The 19592-nt window shown below is 40.7% G+C and overlaps 1 protein-coding gene across 2 annotated transcripts in view; it reads left to right on the forward strand.

The window, feature by feature from the left end:
* The window catches only part of LOC138010804 (RNA helicase Mov10l1-like), a 34815-nt gene that overhangs the window by 5015 nt on the left and 10208 nt on the right, over positions 1-19592 (forward strand). For both annotated transcript variants that reach the window (XM_068857781.1, XM_068857782.1), the window contains exons 4-15: positions 936-1151; positions 1254-1368; positions 2605-2703; positions 3779-3890; positions 5219-5262; positions 6495-6586; positions 11619-11677; positions 12404-12499; positions 13267-13466; positions 15840-15908; positions 16960-17190; positions 17903-17968. In XM_068857781.1, coding sequence (XP_068713882.1) covers positions 936-1151; positions 1254-1368; positions 2605-2703; positions 3779-3890; positions 5219-5262; positions 6495-6586; positions 11619-11677; positions 12404-12499; positions 13267-13466; positions 15840-15908; positions 16960-17190; positions 17903-17968 — 1399 coding nt within the window. The remainder of the gene's footprint in view (positions 1-935; positions 1152-1253; positions 1369-2604; positions 2704-3778; positions 3891-5218; positions 5263-6494; positions 6587-11618; positions 11678-12403; positions 12500-13266; positions 13467-15839; positions 15909-16959; positions 17191-17902; positions 17969-19592) is intronic.

Consider the following 19592-nt stretch of genomic DNA (forward strand, 5'->3'; position numbering starts at 1 on the left):
TGTGTCATTTTATCAATGGCTGGCACTTTTAGACAATAGAGCAAGTGTAATTAATGATGTCGATGTTGATGAACTTTATTCAAGTGTCAATTAGTTGTCAATTAGTACTGAGGCACAAACTTCGGACGGTGTACAGAAGTCAAATCAAATTAACATAGAGCAATTCACTCAGAGATTGGCTCAAAGTTCTCGCGCCATTTTTTCAACCAATCAGAAGTGAAACCAAAACCAATCGTGGCTAGCGTCTGCACATTTTCCCGCGCTTTGTGTCAGCTACGTGTAATTACCTCGAGTTTTGATTGGTTTACTGGATTGTCTCCGTCCTTTTTGATTGGCCAAAGTAATTACTTTGGTTTTGGTTTTACGACACTAGATTGAAACTCGCTCTATGGTCTAAAATGCCGCTAATTAGATGTACGCGGATTTCAATAAGCGCCAAACGCTACAAATGCTACTTTTCAAGGAAAGATAAAAAGCTGCATTTACCCTAAGCTAAAAATAACGCGAACTTTTACCCTCGCCTTATTGTTGGAAATAGGTTGCAAAGGCATGCAGAAGTTTATCCTCCATTGTAGTTTCTATGTTACGTCATAGGTATATGACCTGATAACTACGTGTGCTTTCATTTTGTCAGAATTTGCCGGATAGACCCATCAGTTTGTAAACAAAATGCAACAATGTGAAGAAACAAATGCAATGCATGATAATCCCTCGCATTCTTTTGGAGGAGTATATATTATCTTCGAAGTGTGTTACTTTGAAGGCGCTGTAGAGCTACAGTAGAGTTAGTCCTTTCAAATGCCCGGTCTTGCCGGTCAGTTCTGTCAAATACAAAGCGTCGTAAGATAATGTGAGCTTGGAATCAGAATACTAGAAACTCAATATCTCGGATTCAAATTTTAATAAGTAAAAGATTTACTTTCTATACGTTTTAGAAACCTCGGTCGAGTGAATCACCTTTTGGTATTTGCTTTTAATGGATTTGAAATTGGACGTTATGTTACCGCTGATGTTCATGACAGCGACCAAGCCATGTTAAGACCATCCGCTCCATATCGAAGGTCCTTTAGTCAAACCGTACAAGCGCGGAAAAAGGCTGCTAATGGATTGAGTGGAGAAGATTGCATTATACCAGGAGAGAAGCCACTCAGGTACAGCGAATTAAAGCTTTAGAATGCAATCTCTTTGTTTACAAATTTTGCCTTGTTAGAATGAGATCGTTGTATTCGAATCAGTCCGTTTTTGTTTTACAGAAAGCGTAAGCTGTTTCTTCCAGTTAAGCTTGGCCAGTATAACATTCCAAGAGACATTCGAAGATGTGTTCTTGATGGTGAAGATCTGGGAACTGTTATCCATGCATTGAGAGAGGTACGTTGAAGAAGACATTCTTGAGTTTTCTTCAAGCACTCGTTCAAAGCATTCCCTTGGATGGGATGAAACATTTATTTTTTGTAAGGATTTGCCTAAGGCAGGTGCAGCCAACTTTAAAGTTGGAGCAACTACGTTTTCAGTTCACAAGCCAGTGACGGTCTTGTTCCAGCATACGCAGCCCGCGTTTTTCCCAATTCAATCGATTGTCCTGTTACTTTTATTAAACTTGAATAATCAAGGAGCTTTAACATTGAGGAACTAGAAATGAGATTAGTGTGTAACTATCTATTGGCAATTGGATCAGACAGAAAAGGACGTCATACTGTAGAATATAAATATAAGAAATTTACAGTTGAAGTGAGGGTTAAGGCGCGGGTACACGAGAGATTTTTTGCTTTTCAAATTTCATCGCGTCATTGGCGCGCGATAAAAATCACACGTGTAGCCACCCTTGAGCTCGCGAAGCGACAGGTGAAAAAATCGCAAAAAAAAGTTGCCAGAGTTGAAACTTTCGCGACAAAATCGAAGAGATAGTTGCCCGTGTAGCCACCTTGCAAAGTTTTGCTCCCACTTGCCATGCGACTAAAGAGTATTTAGCCAATAGAATTAAAGTAGGAATGTTAGTTTATACATGTAGTGTCCAGGTCTCTTGCAGTATGGGATTCGCGCGGCCTTCAATTTGTCGCCAAAATTTGTCACAAGTGTAGCCACCCTCGTGCGCAGGCGACACGACAAAATCTGAAAAAATCGCATCACCGGCGCCTTACTGTTGGTATTTAGCCGTGTTAGAAGTCCATAACCAAGAAGTCTCAAAGATGTAATGCGGCCGATCAGTTTTCGCTATTTTCTATTTTTAGGATGGCTACAGGTAGATTTTTGCGGGGAAAAAAAAAAAACACGTAGCGGTATTGCGTTCCTTGCGTGATCTGTGATTTTGCATGAAGCACGAGCAATAGCTCGTGCGGCTTCTTGATTGCAGACCAATCAGAGGCGTTATAGTCATCAGGCCTATCTGATTGACCATAATTTGGCGGGACCCGTGTTCTACATTTAGATAATACAGTAAACTGATGGGCCAAGGCCAAATGAGAAAGATCGACACTTCTGGAATATGGGCTTCTGGCCGTGTCTTTTTTCGGGAGGGGCTACCAAATCGAATCCGGCTGCCCAATGTAGAGGTGAAACCACTGAAGGTTCATTTGCCATCACGCTTTCTTCTGCTTCTTGTCCTAGCCATTGTCCTTAAAGAATTATGCCGCTAGGTTTTCAGCTCTTCTTTATGCCGAGGAGCTGCAGATGGAAATTGATATGAGAGAGTTCGACATGGAATCGGTGAGTCAATCCGATGTTTATCCGAACATTGTCGATAACGCTCGGTGTTCACCGTTAAAGTTGCCATTTTAGCTCGATAAACTGACAGAGAACTTATACGTATTATTCCAAAATGGCTGCCATTTTAGTATTCTTTTGTTTGATTGCATATTGGCCCTTTTGACCTCGTTCTTGGTTAAATATTCTCAGTTTGAAATTTTAATTTTAAAGCGAGGCCAATTTGCAAGGAGGCAGTGTGGCCCAGTGATTCGGGCGCTTGCCTTGAGATCCGGAGATTCCGGGTTCGGTACCCGCTCTGACCACTCGTTGAATTTGATCCTGGTAGTCCCTGGTTCAACTTCCTAGCTGCACTTGTAAATAGCCAAGTGGTTTGCCTCTGGCCAGTTGGGATTCTTAACAGTTGTAGTTGTTGTGTTCTGTTGTTTCATTGATTCACTTATAGAGGCCATTTTGGAATAACTTTAAAGGTGTATTAGAGCGATTTTCAATTAAGTGTCGTTAAACCAAAACCAAAGTAATTACTTTAGCCAATCAGAATGGACTGAGATAATCCGGTAAACCAATCAAAACTCGAATTAATTACACGAAGCCGACACAAAGCGCGGGAAAATTTGCACGTGCGAGCCACGATTGTTTTTGGTTTCACTTGTGATGGGTTGAAAAAGTGGCGCGAGAACTTTGAACCAATCACGGAGTGAACTAATCATAAGCCAAAGCAATTTGCTAATTACTTTCGACACTCAATTGAAAACCACTCTAACACCATAGAGTGGTTTTCAATTCTGACGACAGTGACGCTGAAAGCGAGAAAGTGAGAAAAGCGCCATTGAAAGTTTCGACCTTAGGGCCGCCATATGGTTTGCAATTTCACGCGGTAGAAATCTAGCTACCAGTTAGCAGCGCGATCTCATGGCGTGATCTCTTTCGACAACATCATTAGCAATCATGAAGCGTTTGAACACAGACATGATAGTCAATGATGGTGAATGACAGTTGAAGCTATCATCGACTATCATCAACTATCTTACCATTTCAATGGGTTAAAGATACCTGTTTCGTTTTATCTCGTTGTCAGGTCAGAATGAATGTTTGCCGCGGCGGTGAATATCTTAGTCTTCAAGTTCCGGGATTAGCCGAAGGCAGGCCCTCGCTTTTGCTTGGAGATAAAGTCATCGCATCATTGACAGGTTACGGAGCTCTATGTTCACGTTATATTTGCCCCTCTTTAAAGTAGCAGGTATACCTATTTCACGCGGTCCATGAACGGTCGATGCCATATTCCATTTTCACTGTGCTATTCTTAGGGTATGTTCGTTTGACCGTATTCCGAAATAGGAATATATGGAATAGAAGTTAGAAATGCTTTGTTGTACGGAGATTCACATTTAAAATTGTCCAACATATGCTAAATTTGCTATTTTTAACATATCTTTATTATTATTGTTTCTTCAAAACCTCAGACATACCGTTTTGAATCATCACTCCACGTATTCACCCTTAGTAACCAAGCCTTTCGTTCGTCTTGGGCTGAGACTATAGTACTGTAGTTGAAATTGAAAACTGGAACTATGTCATCTCACCACCATACAGACAGAAATGGTTAAAAGAGCAGTTTTAGTTTAGGTTTGGAAAAAGTTGAGCTATTCTTGGTTTTTACGCACCTGATTAATGGCCATCCAGTTTCCCTAAACTAAAGAAACTGTTTGCGTATGAACGAAGGTCGATTGTGGAGAATTAGTTTGGAACACCAAGAAAGCCAGATATGTCCAGGTTTGACCCTAATTAGATGTACGCGGATTTCAATAATGGTCACGAAGTGTCCCCTTTCTCTTCTAGCCAACTTCAACATCACTTGTGTCTCAGAATACAGACAATTTATGTCACAAAGTGTCCCCCAAATGCTGCTCTTTAAGTGAAGATTAACTGCTGCATTTACCCAAAGCTAAAAATAACGCTAACCTTTACCCTTACCTTATTGTTGAAAATAGGTAGCAAATGCTTAGACTTAAAGGGACACTTTGTGTTGGATGTCAAAATTAGGAGTGCATCTAATTAGGGTCAAACCTGGACATAAGTGGTGAGAAAGCCCCCCGTAAAAAGAAAGGACTTTTTTTCTTCAAAGTAAAAACTGGCACTTTGTGATGAAGGGAAGTGTGTACTACAAGAATAACCGCGGCAGCGGCAAATTAAGGCGGTTTCAGATTAAACGGTGCGACGGGACTGAATTCCAGAATGCTGGTACTTCTTATAAACGAAATGCCAGCACCAAGTATGCAAAGAATAATGATATCTTTGGTACATCTCTTAATATCTTTGGTCCAAGGCGCTCAACCGCTCAACTCAACCGCACAAGATTGTTTCATCTTTTACTATGCTTGACATCCTGAGCGCACGGTCACATGGCTCTTTTCCCCAGCTCGAGCCTGGAACGCTTCTATCCGGGCCTTAATCTTCAATACAAATTTCCATCATTAAAGTGTGGAACAATATTTTGTTCTTTCTGTTTGTTTAACAGGAAGTTCCTCGGATGCTCCCAAATACGAAGGCTTCATTCATGAGGTCAGTGGCAACTTGTGGCAATTTTTTTGTAGGAAGCCGTATTTTCTTGACAAAAATCTTACTCAAATTAAACGCGACGGCCCTAATAAATGCTGAGTCAAAACTGCTAATTTTGAATTTTGGAGCAAACTCAGAGTGCACGCTAAACCTGTAAGTGAACTTGAAAATGATTAACATTTCAGCCTCGAAGCCAATATTTCTCGACTCCCTTTTATTTTCTTCAATCTTTCTGAGTTTAGCATTTTACTAGTAACCACACGTCTTCTCAGGGGGCTATTCACTAAGACATCTACCATGGCACTATAATAATTTACGATAACAAAACAATATCGTGCGCTATTAGGACTACATATTACGCTAAGACAACTTGAATCTCATGGAAGACAAAACGCAGCTCAGTTGACAATATGGAATAAAGCGCTGTTTTACTGCACTACGACACGTACGCAATGCGTGCCTATTTTTTGTTTTGTGGAAGACGGTAAGGAGAGAGGAGAGTTGTTGTGAACTAATTTGACTGGCCAGTTGTCGTGGTTTTTGTGACCTTTTAAATTTAGATAGTTTTTTTGGAAACAAGTTTGCGAAAAATGTAATTTGTGATAATCCTGATTAGCATAAATTGATATTTTGCCAGCACATGATCACGGTTTGTATTTGGCGATCGTTTAGCGAGTGAGGCATTCTACGGTCAGCCTTTCGCGTCGTGCACAAGTCCTGTTTCTTTTATTGTTTTATTGAGCTAAATTAATGTTGAATGCCTTCGTTAAGCGGTATATGATAGGGTTCATTTACATTTGTAAGTAGTGTCTTTCAATAACAATACCCAAGAACCCCGAGGGTCGCACCACTGCCTTGGTCGGGGGTACAAGTTACCCGGTTTTTTGCACCTGCGGGGTTTTAGGGGTTTTCGTGTCCGGCTCTAGTGCATTGCTTTTCTCTTTAATTTACAGTTGATGTTGAAATATTTTTGTACCTATTCCAATGCTTAATAAATGGCACGATGGTTTGGCTGGCCAACGCGCCCGTATATCATCTAGCTTGGGTGTCCGGTTGAGAACTGGAGGCAAAATCTGGTCTGTTTGTTTTCAAAGGCATCGTTGAATCAGCGTTAATTCTCCTGCATTGCTAAATCTGGAAGCATTTACTTGTTCAAGAATTTTGTTTTTTATTTAGTCAATCCGTTTTTGCGCGATTTTTCAAACTTTTTTCCGTTTCCATTTTCTGTTCTGCAGGTTCGAAAGGATGACATTTTGCTGAAGTTTAGCGAGGAATTCCACAATCGCTTTGCTATGCAAGAATGTGACATCATGTTCTATTTTAACAGGTAAGAGTTAATTTGCTTTCAAGTCGGGTGCTTGTCAACTTTGTGTAAACAAAACGCGCGTACCTTATATTTCATTAGGGAGTTTAAGCACAGACGACGGCTACTGTAACGAAAACGGTACTCCAAAATAGAACTTGACGCTATCGCAAGTATTTCGCGATTATTCCGTCATGTTCAACTAGAAGAATACAGGCGAACTATCCTGTAACTGGATGACTACGAACGGTTTTTAAGTCAAAACAGGAAATGACTGTTTCGTGGTTATATGCTCACGTTGTCGTCAAAACCTAAAATTTGGTGATTTCACGTTGTTGTTTTGTGAAGTACGGCAGAGAAATGCACGGAACTTCGTGCTTCACGTCCAACACGATTATTTTTTCCTTATTTAACCAATCATATTCTTGCTTTGTGGCATTGCCGTAGCCTTCGTCGACAGCGCACCTTTACGTCTTCTGTGAAACTGTTCATTATTTCGGGTTTTCCAAATTTCAAAAGATGTTTATTGAAACAAGAAAAAGACCTTGTTTTTTAGTATTCAATGAGCCAAACTTGTTAGAGCTTTCCGTAGACAGAAGTTCTTTATCTGGTAAAATAACTGCAACCTTTTTCCTGGTTAAGCAAAAGACCTTTCATTCTTATACGTGGCGCTTTAAGCTAAGTTAAATTTTTAAGACGAACGGACAAAGAACGATGAAAACAAGAGGAAGGTTGTGACGAGAACGTATCTGCCCACGTAAGGATTCCTGTCACTGATATTTACGTGAAGCGTCGCAGGCTGACAGATGTGAAATTTTCAACTATCGGAGCGTGAATCTCCAGTTAGAAGCGCGCTGACGGTTATTTTTTCGTGTTATTTCATGGATGTCACTTTTTTTTGTCATTCAACAACCTGTATTTGTCTTACGAACCTAATAGATATTCAACAGCCTGAAAGTCCTGGGAGGTTTTGATAAAGTAGCATGGAAGAGCGGAGCTGATGAATTAAATTGAAAGGGCTTTATACAGCTAAATCACTCCAATGAGGGATTTTATTGAAACAAACACAAAAACGAATTAATTTAAATGAATTTTCATTTGTAGTTTTCATTACAATAGGGCCGTTTATACGAGAGAAAATAAGCCGCGGCTTACATAAGACTCGAACACCCCGTATAAATGGTACAAAATCTACGTTCACAGCTTTCTCAAGCCGCGACTTATTCTGACCTGGGAGTTTATACTCGTATAAATAGTTCCTTTCGTGTATTATGTACGCCGCGGCCAGAGTAAGCCGCGGCCTATTTTCTCTCGTATAAACGGCCCTAATATGAATTTCAGTAGAATCTCGCTCTTTTCTTTTTTTTTTTTTTTTTTAAGAAATCAAATCCATTCTCTGGGCAAATTGATTTAAATTTCCAACAAATATCTCTTATCAAAAAATGAAATTCTGTTTATTCCAATAACTATGTGCTGCAATTTAAGTGTTTTGAAGTTATGAAAGTACACTTATTAAAAGCAGCACGTCAAAAATCAGACATTTTCAGCTTCATTACATCCCTCAGGAGGCTTTGAACTACCTTCTTCCTCATCCAACTCGACTTCACATTTTGCTGATAACGTTTCAGGAGCATCAGACGAATGGGCGGTTAATGACCCAGCTTCACAACTGTCGAACTTCTTTGAAATCTCAGTCTTAGTTGAAATATCAGTCCCCTGGTTGCTGTCATTGCACGGACGCTGTGGTTTGTGAATTAACAAATAGATTCCATGTTGCCGTGCGTCTGTTCAGTAATAGATCACAGATGGCGTCAAAATGTGGTAGGAACAAAAAAGTGGCACACGAGGCGATAGCCGAGTGTGTCACTGATGTTCTTACCACATTTTGACGTCTTCTGTGATCTATTACTGAACAGACCCACGGCTACATGGAATCTATTTGTTTTATATAATAAAGAATTAAACTTTATTCGCATAAAAGCTGATGCGGGTGACGTCAATCGTGCGTCTGTCCTTTAATAGATCATAGGCAAGAACCAATCAAAATCCATGAATAACTTGGGTTATTATATAATTGACCCTCGATTCCTGCGTCTTTGCGTAACCTCTTTACCGTTTTCCCCAGCATTTTGTGGCCCACTGGACAATTTCCACACCAAACTGCAAAATGTTTAAAAAATCTTATTAGGCTATTTTTACAACCTAACGTACATAATTTGCTATTTAAAAAAATAACTTAGTATAATTATCAAAATACTTGAATCCACGTCTAGGAGACAAGTAGAACGCGTCTTTCGCCACTCCAAACTCGGGACACCTGGGCAAATATTTGTTGTACAGCTGAACGGTGACAGCGTCAAAGTGAACTGTTGTTTGCGTAATGCCCAATTCGCAGTTTTGCATAAGAAAGAGGTCCTCGTAGCTGTCTACGACAGGAACGCTTGAACAGACTGCTGGTGCGTAGAAAAAGTGGTTAACAAGAATCAAAACAACTAAAAGAATGAAACAAGTTAAGTCCCTTGAGGACGCCATAAATGATTCGAAGTGTATTGTTTCTCAAAAACATGTGAAAATCACGCCGTTATGCGATGAATCTTGTCAAAAGTCTGTATGCCAAAACCCTGTGAGAATCACACTATTATGTCAATTCCATTGGCTTCGTATCGATCGCACGGAGGTGTTTGCCTCCAAATTAGCCCCTGAACAAAAGATCTTAATTACTTAATCATTGTAGTATGGGCGGCACAACAGCGGCAGAAAAGTCAGTTTAATTTTTACAATATCAAGACAGATTGGTGTATTTCACATTTTATAAATATCTATCAGGGATAGAACATCGACCGTCGAACGTCGGTATTAGGGAGTTTAAGCAAAGACTATGGCTAAGGCAACGCCACAAAGCAAGAGTATGATTGGTTAAAAAAAGAAAAATACTCGTGTTGCACGTGCAGCACAAATTTCCGTGCATTTCTCTGCCGTACTTCACAAAACAACAACGTGAAATCTCCACATTTTAGGTTTTGACGACAACGTGAGCATATAACGACGAAGCAGTCCTTTTCTGTTTTGACTTTAAAACCGATCGTACCCATCCAGTTACAGGATAGTTCGCCCGCATTGTCCATGGTGAACAAGACGGAATAATCGCGAAATAATTGCGATAGCGCAAAGTTAGATTTTGGACTGCCGTCTTCTTTGCCGTAGCTGTGGTCTTTCCTTAAACTCCCTATTAATCCATATACTACGGTAGTCGGGATGTATATAGATTAATATCTCCGTTTTCGCTATTTATCTCGTACTTGTTTTTTTGAGAGGTATGTGACACTTTATATCATTGGAAAAATTGTGACTGGGTCATCAGTAACTGTAAATAAGAGCTTTCCCTTCTTTAAAACAACAAATTTTGGCTTGAGTAGCTCGTATCTGTTCAGTACCTTTTGTCGCCTACCAAAAGTCTCTAAAGACCGGCAGAAGGTCATTCTTTTAACTCTTGCTGGAATTTCTGTGGGCCTTTGTAGTGTTCGTCACAAAGTGTCGATCCGGATTTTGACAGATTTAATAGCCCTTATCGGAGTTATCTGCGGTTTAACCACATAAACGAGGCGAAGGGGTCATTTTGTATTGAATTGACCCTTAAGCCTCTTTTGCATGTAGTTTTAAACAAAAGAAAATGTGCATGCAGGCTCAACTCCAATAAGGTCTATTACAAATATGAAAAAATGAACGAAATGATATACGAAATGAATCATGCTGAACTCCGAATAAAGCTATGATCCTCGCAGTTGTGGACGCAATTTTAGCAGTTCCGTAGAGAAGCCGGAAAAATCCAGGACTTGAACGGGGTTTGAACCCGTGGCCTCGCGATACCGGTGCGACGCTCCAACCAACTGAGCTATGAAGCCACTGACGTTGGGAGTGGTCATTTGTGGGTTCTAATTTTTCGGTGAGGAATGAATCAATGTATATTATTCATTTCGTATATCATTTCGTACATTGATTCATTCCTCACGGGAAAATTAGAACCCACAAATGACCAAATCCCAACTTCAGTGGCGTCATAGCTCAGTTGGTCAGAGTGTCGCACCATTCTCGCGAGGTCACGGGTTCAAACCCCGTTGAAGTCCTGAATTTTTCAGGCTTCTCGACGCAATTGCTAAAATTGCGTTCATTACTGCGAGGATCATAGCTTTACTTGATTAAATATGAAAAAATGCGATTATACAAGGTTACATTGGCTTTGTAATACAAATGTCAAAGTCATTTTAAGAATAAGATTTAACCGTAATTTTTAGAGACGCTTCAATCAAATCAGCCAATTTTGGTGTAAGGGCCATTTTCATTCCGTTCACAAAGCAAAGAAAATCTAATGCCAGTTGGCAGACAACAAGCCGAGACAATATGAAAATCTAAATGTAATCTTCCTTCCCTCTTAACCATCGTAAAACGTTCCTGATTTTCCTCACGGTAACTTGGAGCCGATCGTCCTCCACAGAAATGACAAAAAAAAAATCAATGCTTACGTGACGTCCAGGGCCGGGAAAAAATACGCAGCAGGGATCCCAGGTTCAAGACACAACGCACAGCAAAGGCATGCAGCCGGCGCAAAGCGCGCCGGGGAAAAGGCGGGCGCGCTTTTGCCTCTGATCGGTTAAAAATTCGGGAAATGATTTTTAAGCTGTTCGTTGGAGGTAGTGATGCAAAACAAAAGCCATAGGAAAAAAAATGTGCAGAACTCGACAAGAACCGTGCCTTTTTTTAGAAAGATTGTTACTAAAGGTAGAAATGCTAGTTGTTTCAGCATGAACAAAGTAATTGTTGGTTTTCACTCACGTGATCAACAGCCATGTTTTTCAACGAAAACAAAAGAAGACGTTAGCATAATAATAGCTTTCAATTCCCAGAGGATTGGATCGGGACACCAACATGGCCGCCATTTCATTGTTTGGGGACACCAACATGGCGGCCGTGACGTCATGTGAAATCCAAGAATTGAGAGATGGGAGAATCGATTAAAACTTTAGTGATTATAATTTTGATGTTGTTTTGCATCTGGTAGAACCACACTAAGACGAGCGCATCGAGCGGTGGAATTTGCTGTATCATTGGGAGAACAAGGTATGCAGATTCTCTGACAGGAACATTTATTGCGCGCTCTGGTAACATTAAGACTTGTGCGCTTTCCTTTTGAAACACCCCGGTTCAAGATTGGTTCCGAGTTTGCGCGGGACAATTAACTAGTGAAATACTTAACAGAATGCAATAAAAGTTTCTTCCCCGATAATCAACAGTGAGCAGTTTATTCTGTGAACAGGTTCGGACAAAATCCATTAAAATGGAGCGAAACCAGTCCCAAAAAACCCTTGTTCCCTTTCTGATTTCCAATAGGAAATTATTAGCGTAGCCACACATCTTTGGCTCGCTCCCAACGCCAGTACGAGACAAGTGACACTCGTACCCATTCGCTATTTACGTGTTTTGTGGAGAGAAAGATTGGAAACGACGATGGATTGAGGCTCGCGGGGTGTCATGTGTCCTTCGCCTCTTCCCATGACACCCCGCGCGCCTCAATCTATTCACGTTTTCAATCTTCTCTCCCCACAAAACACGTTAATAACGACTGGGTACGAGTCAGGAGACAAATGGCTCGAAACATTTCCAAATTCTTCCAATCAAGACGATGAAAAGGTTGCACAAGGAAACTTGTCTCGCACTTTTGTTGCATGCTCCTTTTTTGGCTTTTTTTTTTCTTCTCAATTTCAAATTGCGGATTTCATCGCAATAGGGACTTTTTTGTGATGTTCATGCATTGTTGGAAAATGATTGATGCTTTGTCTTTTACAGTGCTTTTCCCACGCAAACTTACGCCCAAGTTACCCGTTGTAAATCTCGCAACAAGTGATTTACCGACAACAGAACAAAGAGATCGCGTTAAGGAAGGTAACACTCGTGTTTTAAAATTCACCGAAAGGTCGGATATTTTGCCAAATTACTTCTGAGTGGAAAAAGTAAGTGTTCAACGCATGAAGCATATTGGTGTCGCCAAAATGTACTGTAATACTCAACCATCAGGTTAAGCCTCAATAGCTTTTCAAATTATCATTTCCTTTGTAAGAGGCATGTTGAAGCAAGTTATCCATTCTTAAAACCAATCGGTCTGAAGCTGTTGTGCGGTTCTTGTCCCTTGGAATGTGATCCAGACTTCAACATCACTCGTATCTTGGAGTACAAATTGTTGACGTGACAAAACGTCCCTTAATTTTTTTCCTCAAGTTAAGATAAGCAGCTGCATTTACTCCAACTCAAAAGTCATCAGTGATAACCTCAACTCTTATCTTATTGTTGGAAATAGGTGGCAAATGCTTAGACGTAGTTTTTGCTAAATATCAAAATTGAGCTTGCGCCGGTGTAATTACCCATTTCTAGTCACTAGTGCTAGGAATCGTTTGATAGCTTGAGCTTGAGTTGTCCTATTTTTTAAAAGTAGCAAACCTCCTTCGAATTTAAAACCCTACAACGTGATCCTCAGAATTTTCTTTTCTTTTTTTTTAACTCCCCAATGCTGGCTTTTTCGCTGTCGTTCTTCAATCATTCATTAGGAATTGACGACGGAGCTTATCATATTGTAGGCCTATTTTCATGTTGTAACATGCTTGTGGGTTTCTGCATTTGGACTTAATCTTATTTTTACTTTTCTTTTGTACCAGGAACGTCCAACGTTGCTAGTAGCATCAAGTCCTCCAACGCAAATACAGCCAAAGATTTCCTGTACAATCCATCTCTGAATGAACGTCAGGTCGCCGCTGTTTGTCGTATCCTCAGTGGTCAATGTCGGCCGTCTCCTTACCTGCTGTTCGGTCCTCCGGGGACAGGCAAAACTATCACTGTAGTGGAAGCTATTTTGCAGGTATTGGAGTAGAACAAAAGAAAAGTCAATTTATTTAACGTCGGTAGTTTCTTCAGTTACGAAACTGGTATCAGTGGAAGCCGACGGTGCGCCCTTTACCCCCATCCCTCTGTCAGTGCTCCGTTCCACGGATATTTAAAGCTATAGCTACACGGATCAGAGGAATGTGGAAACAGACGTTGAAGTCACCGAGGATCGAACTGGGGGACACCTTGCTCCGAAAGCCGCGCACTAGTCAATTGAGCTACGCCTGCAAATGTTGGTTTTTGAGGGCAGGGGAAAACCGGAGTACCCGGGGAAAAACCTCTCGGAGCAGAGTAGAGAATCAACAAACTCACCCACATATGGCGAAGAATCTGGGAATCGATCCCGGGCCACATTAGTGGAAGGCGAGTGCTCTCACCACTGCTCCCCCAATGCTGCTCCCCCAATGCGGCTCCCCCAATGCGGCTCCCCCAATGCTGCTCCCCCAATACTGCTCCCCCAATGCTGCTCCCCCAATGCTGCTCCCCCAGTAATGTTGGTTTTATGTTGTTTTGGTTCATGACTTGTGGTCGTCCGTCTCATTTTCTGTATTCTCGAAAAGGGCCGCCTCAAATCAGGCGTCTATAAGAGACGATTGCTCAAATTGGCCAGTGAAGTGCGAGGATCACTTCTGCCTTTCGGTATTTATTTTTGTTGATCCAATGGTCCTCTTCTTTGCGCCGTCGTAGATCAAATCACAACTACTAAAAGAGAGTTTAGCGAACGAAAGAATTCGTGTTAGACAAGTGCAGGAAATTGTTGAGCGGAAAAGGTCACAGTTTTCGAGATCACAGACACTTGAAGCTTGGAAACAAGAACAGCCACTACTTCCGTGTGACGAACAATTCAACAAAATTGTGAAGGCAACCCACTTGTCGTGACAAACGTACTTGTTTTCTTTCTTTAATTGTTTGAGTGGTGAATGAATAAGTCCCTATCCATCAATTTCGTTGGTAGAACCTTAGAAAAGAATAGATAAAAATGCACTGACAAATGTGTAACTTCTGCGAATTGATAAGGACCATAAATTGTCGTCTCACACCCCTTATCTACAACCCTTCTTCATCGACGATAGCTTCCTTTTCAATAACACCACCAAACAACAGTATTCAATAGCTCTGCCATCATGTTTTGAACTTTTGCTCATGTAGTTACTTTCTTTTCTGCATGTTCTCTGCAAATCTGCAATGTAAATTAAAAGGACCAAAAGTTACGTTCTACGATAGCCTACTTGTAACCATAATCCCCCAAAGATAGCAGGGACTGCTACAATAAGGCGAGATAGCGAGCGAATCGCGTGCGCACAACGACAAATTTGGATTTGTTCTCTTATTTTTTAACTCTGTTCCTCCCGATTCAGTTCAGTAAGTATACACTGTAGAGTTGGAAAAACGGGGCGGGTCTGGTGTTGGTGTCTCAGAAAAGCTTATGGTGGTGTACAAAGAAAGCGAGTTAAGTCGGGGTGCACGTAGGGAGAGAGTTGCCGTGTGCTTGAACACTTAAATGTACATTAGTAGCTTATGCTAAGTGAAAACGAACGTTGACCACGCGCCATTTTGTTCAAATGCTCAGACGCGGGGAATCTGCAATCTAGTGCTATAATTTGCCAGACACGCGGACAAACGTTGTAAATTTCCTTGTTCTTCGTTTTCACGCAACGCAAGCGAACGCAAGCCACTGAACCGCAAGCACGGGAAAGGAAAATCTTTGATCCTTACGCTCGTGCTCACGCTTGTGTTTATGCTCGCGTCGAGACCTTTTTCACGGTCAAATGAGAGCTGTTATGCTTGCGCATGCGCTTGCTTCGCTGGTGAAAACCGGGCTTGAAAGAGTACTGTATCATTGGTAACCCTTCTTTGAGCATTTCAGCTCGGAAAAGTTAATAAGGCTGTACACGAAAAAATTACTCATTTCTGATCGCCTAAAAGAGGGTGTAACACGGGTACAAAATTGTAACAAGAACGCAAATTGCAAATCCACGTTTTCACGTTTACAATTGTATGACTTTTGAATGGTAGTCTTATAGAAGTTTGAAATTGACAAACGGTGTAATCTGTTTAAGCCAATCATGTGAATGAACTTCATTGAAAATAATAATGCGCGCTGCCAATTATTTCACTTATCTTTTTTTTCATGTGTACTATTAATAAGTAATCACATGATTTCTCGTGTACATTGATATATGGGCTCATGCAATTCTCTCTGCAGAAACTTGACAAGTGCCCATTTATACCAAACTAAACTCGAAATCATGTGATTCCCTATACTTTTACAAAGGGAACACGAATCTTACTATTTTCCTATCCACCCAGAATGAATGATCTAACCGGGTATTTATTTATTTTGTAGGTATTTCACAAAATTCCTTCGAGTCGAGTACTGGCATGTACACCGTCGAACAGTGCTGCCGATTTGATTGTAAGTTTTTATTGTTGCTTTTTACGTGACAACATCGGCACCATGTTGGTTGACGAAACCTAGGGTTTCTCATTAGCTCCATTTGTCCTTCCACAAGCATTTGTATGTCATACAATTTTTTTTATACTTACATCATTCGGCTGCATATACAATATACAAAGTTGCATAAGATCTCCCCACCTTGAAGATCTATTTTTCTTGCACCAAAGTGACGAATTCTGTCAACTGATATTTTGAGTTAGCATTAGCAGAGATTAACAGAAATTGACTACCGATAACAATAAGATGGTAGAGGTTTTGCAGCGCTGATAGGCCTTTTTTTGCCATCGAGTTTGTTTGTTTGTTTGTTTTTTCGCTTAAAACGGCTAGATTCTGTTTTTTTTTTTTTTTACATTGTGCGCAATACAACCCATCTAACTATCTCCAGAAAGATATAGCGGTAATAAATGGGAAACAGTTTGCTCGATATAGGGGCAGAGAGGACATTCAACTTGTTTTTCCTTTTATTAAGAAGGCTGTCAGAAGAGAGATTCTGAGAGATTGTCGGTAAACCACCAATATTATAACATGCATCGTACATGTGTTTTTATTCAACTGAGTGATCATGTGACTCGTGATGAAAATGGTTAGAAACATGTAATATGTGGATTTAGGTTTAATGATTGAACTCCCCACGTGTCTTCTGTAGGTCTTCCACAGGAGTCCATCCTATGCACTATATCCTTGAGTCAACCGTTGCGCTTGTCTTTCTATTTTTAGAAATAACATTTCAACAGGGGACTCGCATTTATATCAATTTGCACCATTTGATATTCTTGTGTTCATTTGACAAGAACTTTACTCTGATTGGCCATTCTAAACAGTGCGTGCAGAGCTGAAGAACTCGTGGCGTTCTAAAAATAGAAAGACAGGGCTTGTATGGCAGAGGCATTAACTATGACTAAATTCATCGGCGAGCCATACATTTAGGGTGGACATGGGCCTTTAAGACAAGAAAAAACGGCAATCTCTTCAGTCTTTTGAATCCTGTTCATTTCATTTGCATCACCAGGCAGAGCGCCTTCACTCGAGTGGCTTTATTCAGGAGGGCGACATGGTGCGTTTAAATGCAATTCAGCGAGCGCAAGATATCCCAGTATCCATCACGCAATACTGTGCCGACACAGACCAGCTGGACACGGCTGCTCACTACCGCATCATAATAAGTACCTGCAGTACAGCTGGTCAGCTGTATTCATTAGGATTGAGAGCAGGTCACATAACGCATGTTTTCGTTGATGAGGTATGTTTTGCTACTTAAGGTGGCTCAAACCAGTTTCAACGCTTCCAAGTGACGCTCTTATTAGAGGGATCGACACCACAACGCTGTATCATGTATTAGCAATATTGTGGTACCAAATGAAACACGAATTATTGCTGACCAAGATACAGTCAGTATTGTGACATAATATGTCACCGTGGCAACGGGCAAGCCCTGTGAAAAACACCCTTTATTTTGTCTTTAGTCCGTTATATCTCAAAAACGAACTCGGTGGCTCCCATTTTTTTAATTTCTGAAAAGTAATCAGAAGGGCAAGATGAAACTTCTGTTTAGTGGATTCAGAGCCACCTTAATTTTGGGTTTTTTTTAAAGGTGGCTCTGAATCCGCTAGACAGAATTTTTGTTTTGACCTTGTCGATTAATCAACTAGTTTGTTTCCCAACTGGTAGAAGGAGGAAATGAATTCTGAAAATTTCAAAAGTTGTGTTGCACCACGCTTTGTCGCTGAAATTCAGCGCTGTTCGAATTTAATTAATAGAAGAAAAAAATCTCACCGGTTTCTCTCTTAAATGCAAAGCGTTCGTGACGTTCTAAATTTGCTGGGTAGGTTTAGATCGGCCGGTTAGTTTGCTGTGCTATTTTTGCACACTCCATTGTAAATGCCTCATTTCTTGTATGCCAGCCGAAAATGATAGAGTTTTTCAGTTGTTGATTCCTCATGATCTCATTTCAGGCAGGCCAGGCTACTGAGCCCGAGTCTCTGGTGGCGATTGGATTAGCCGCAGGGGATGATGGACAGGTCAGGCATGTCACGAACTTGTTTTTGTCCTAAGGGATCCAATAATTCCGAAAAACGTTTCCAAACTCCATTTTTTTGGTTACTGTACGTGCTGGAAAAGTTCTTTATTGATTGAAGTTTGTCATCGTCTTCATCATCAACTTTAGAAGGGAGTTTAAGCAAAGACGACGGCTACGGCAACGAAAACGTCAGTCCAAAATATAACTTAGCGCTATCGCAAGTGTTTCGCGATTACTCCGTCTTGTTCACGTTGTACAATACGGGCGAACTATCCTGTGATGGATGAGGACGAACGGTTTTAATGTCAAAACAGAAAAGCACTGTTTCGTGGTTATATGCTCACGTTGTCGTCAAAACCTAAAATTTGGTGATTTCACTTTGTTGTTTTGTGAAGTACGGCAGAGAAATGCACGGAAATTCGTGCTGCACGTGCAGCACGATTATATCTTCATTTTTAACCAATAATATTCTTGCTTTGTGGCATTGTCGTTGCCGTAGCAGTCGTCTTTGCTTAAACTCCCTAATAACGTGTCTGGTACTACTACTAGCTGGTTGTCCCAGGAGGGTGCCTACCAAATGGGGATACCTAAAACTAATGGTACTAATTAATAATGGAGAGTCACATTGAGTAGCATGCATTAAGGTACTAATATATTAAATTTTCGTGAAATAGTAAACAACAACGTCAAATCATGAAATTTTAGGTTTTGACGACAATGTGAGCATATAACGATGAACCATTCATTTTCTTTCTTACCCAACCAGTTACAGGATAGTTCGCCCATATTGTACAGCGTGAACACGGTGGCAATAATCGCAAAAACGTACTATAGCACCAAGTTTTGTTTTAAAGTGACGCTTTCGTGTACGTTTCCCTTGTCCTTCCTTGAAGTGCCTATAACCCTAATTTTTATTCATTATTTTATTTATGTATTTATTTACTTATTTTTGCCCAGGTGTGTGTTTGTATCATGCCGAGCAAAATGGCGCAAAAAAATTTATTTTTGGTCAAAACCGGAATTTTTTATGAATTTTCAAAGTGGCGAATAATCGCGGTTTGAAAAGCCATTGCCGAGCCGCAGAATTCGAGTGTAATTTGTGATTTAAAACCTGGACTTCAATCGTTCTGATTTTGTGACTTTGGTCAAATAGACCATATTCGTATTCTCAGTATTGGACTGGTACTAGCTTGCAATGGAGGCTAATGCGGGGGAATATATTAAAAAGTATTTGCATTTGAAAAGATTCCCCCGCATTAGCCTCCATTGCAAGCTAGTTCCAGTCCAATACCGAGAATACGAATATGGTCTATTAAGCGAGCTAGTCAGAGCTGAAAAAATTGCTTAGAAATGTGTTGTCTTTGGCTGTAACAACGTTCGAATGTGTTCCATTGAAGCGCTTTTGGAGTGTTTTCTCAAGTTCTTCCTCCATCCTTCTTTCTTGGTCATATAACGATAGCCATTATGCGTCTGCCAGCGGCTCGTAGACATAGGCCTCTTACGTTTCTTCAACATCTGTGGTAGACTGCAAAACAGTCGGTTTTCAAATTCTCGCGCGCGAGCCTCACACCCCCGTCTCTCCCCCCGTCTCTCCCGAGTCCCACTCTTTGTTTTCACCCTCGCTC

The sequence above is a fragment of the Montipora foliosa genome, chromosome 7 (assembly GCF_036669935.1).
Source record: "Montipora foliosa isolate CH-2021 chromosome 7, ASM3666993v2, whole genome shotgun sequence".
Classification (NCBI taxonomy): domain Eukaryota; kingdom Metazoa; phylum Cnidaria; class Anthozoa; order Scleractinia; family Acroporidae; genus Montipora; species Montipora foliosa.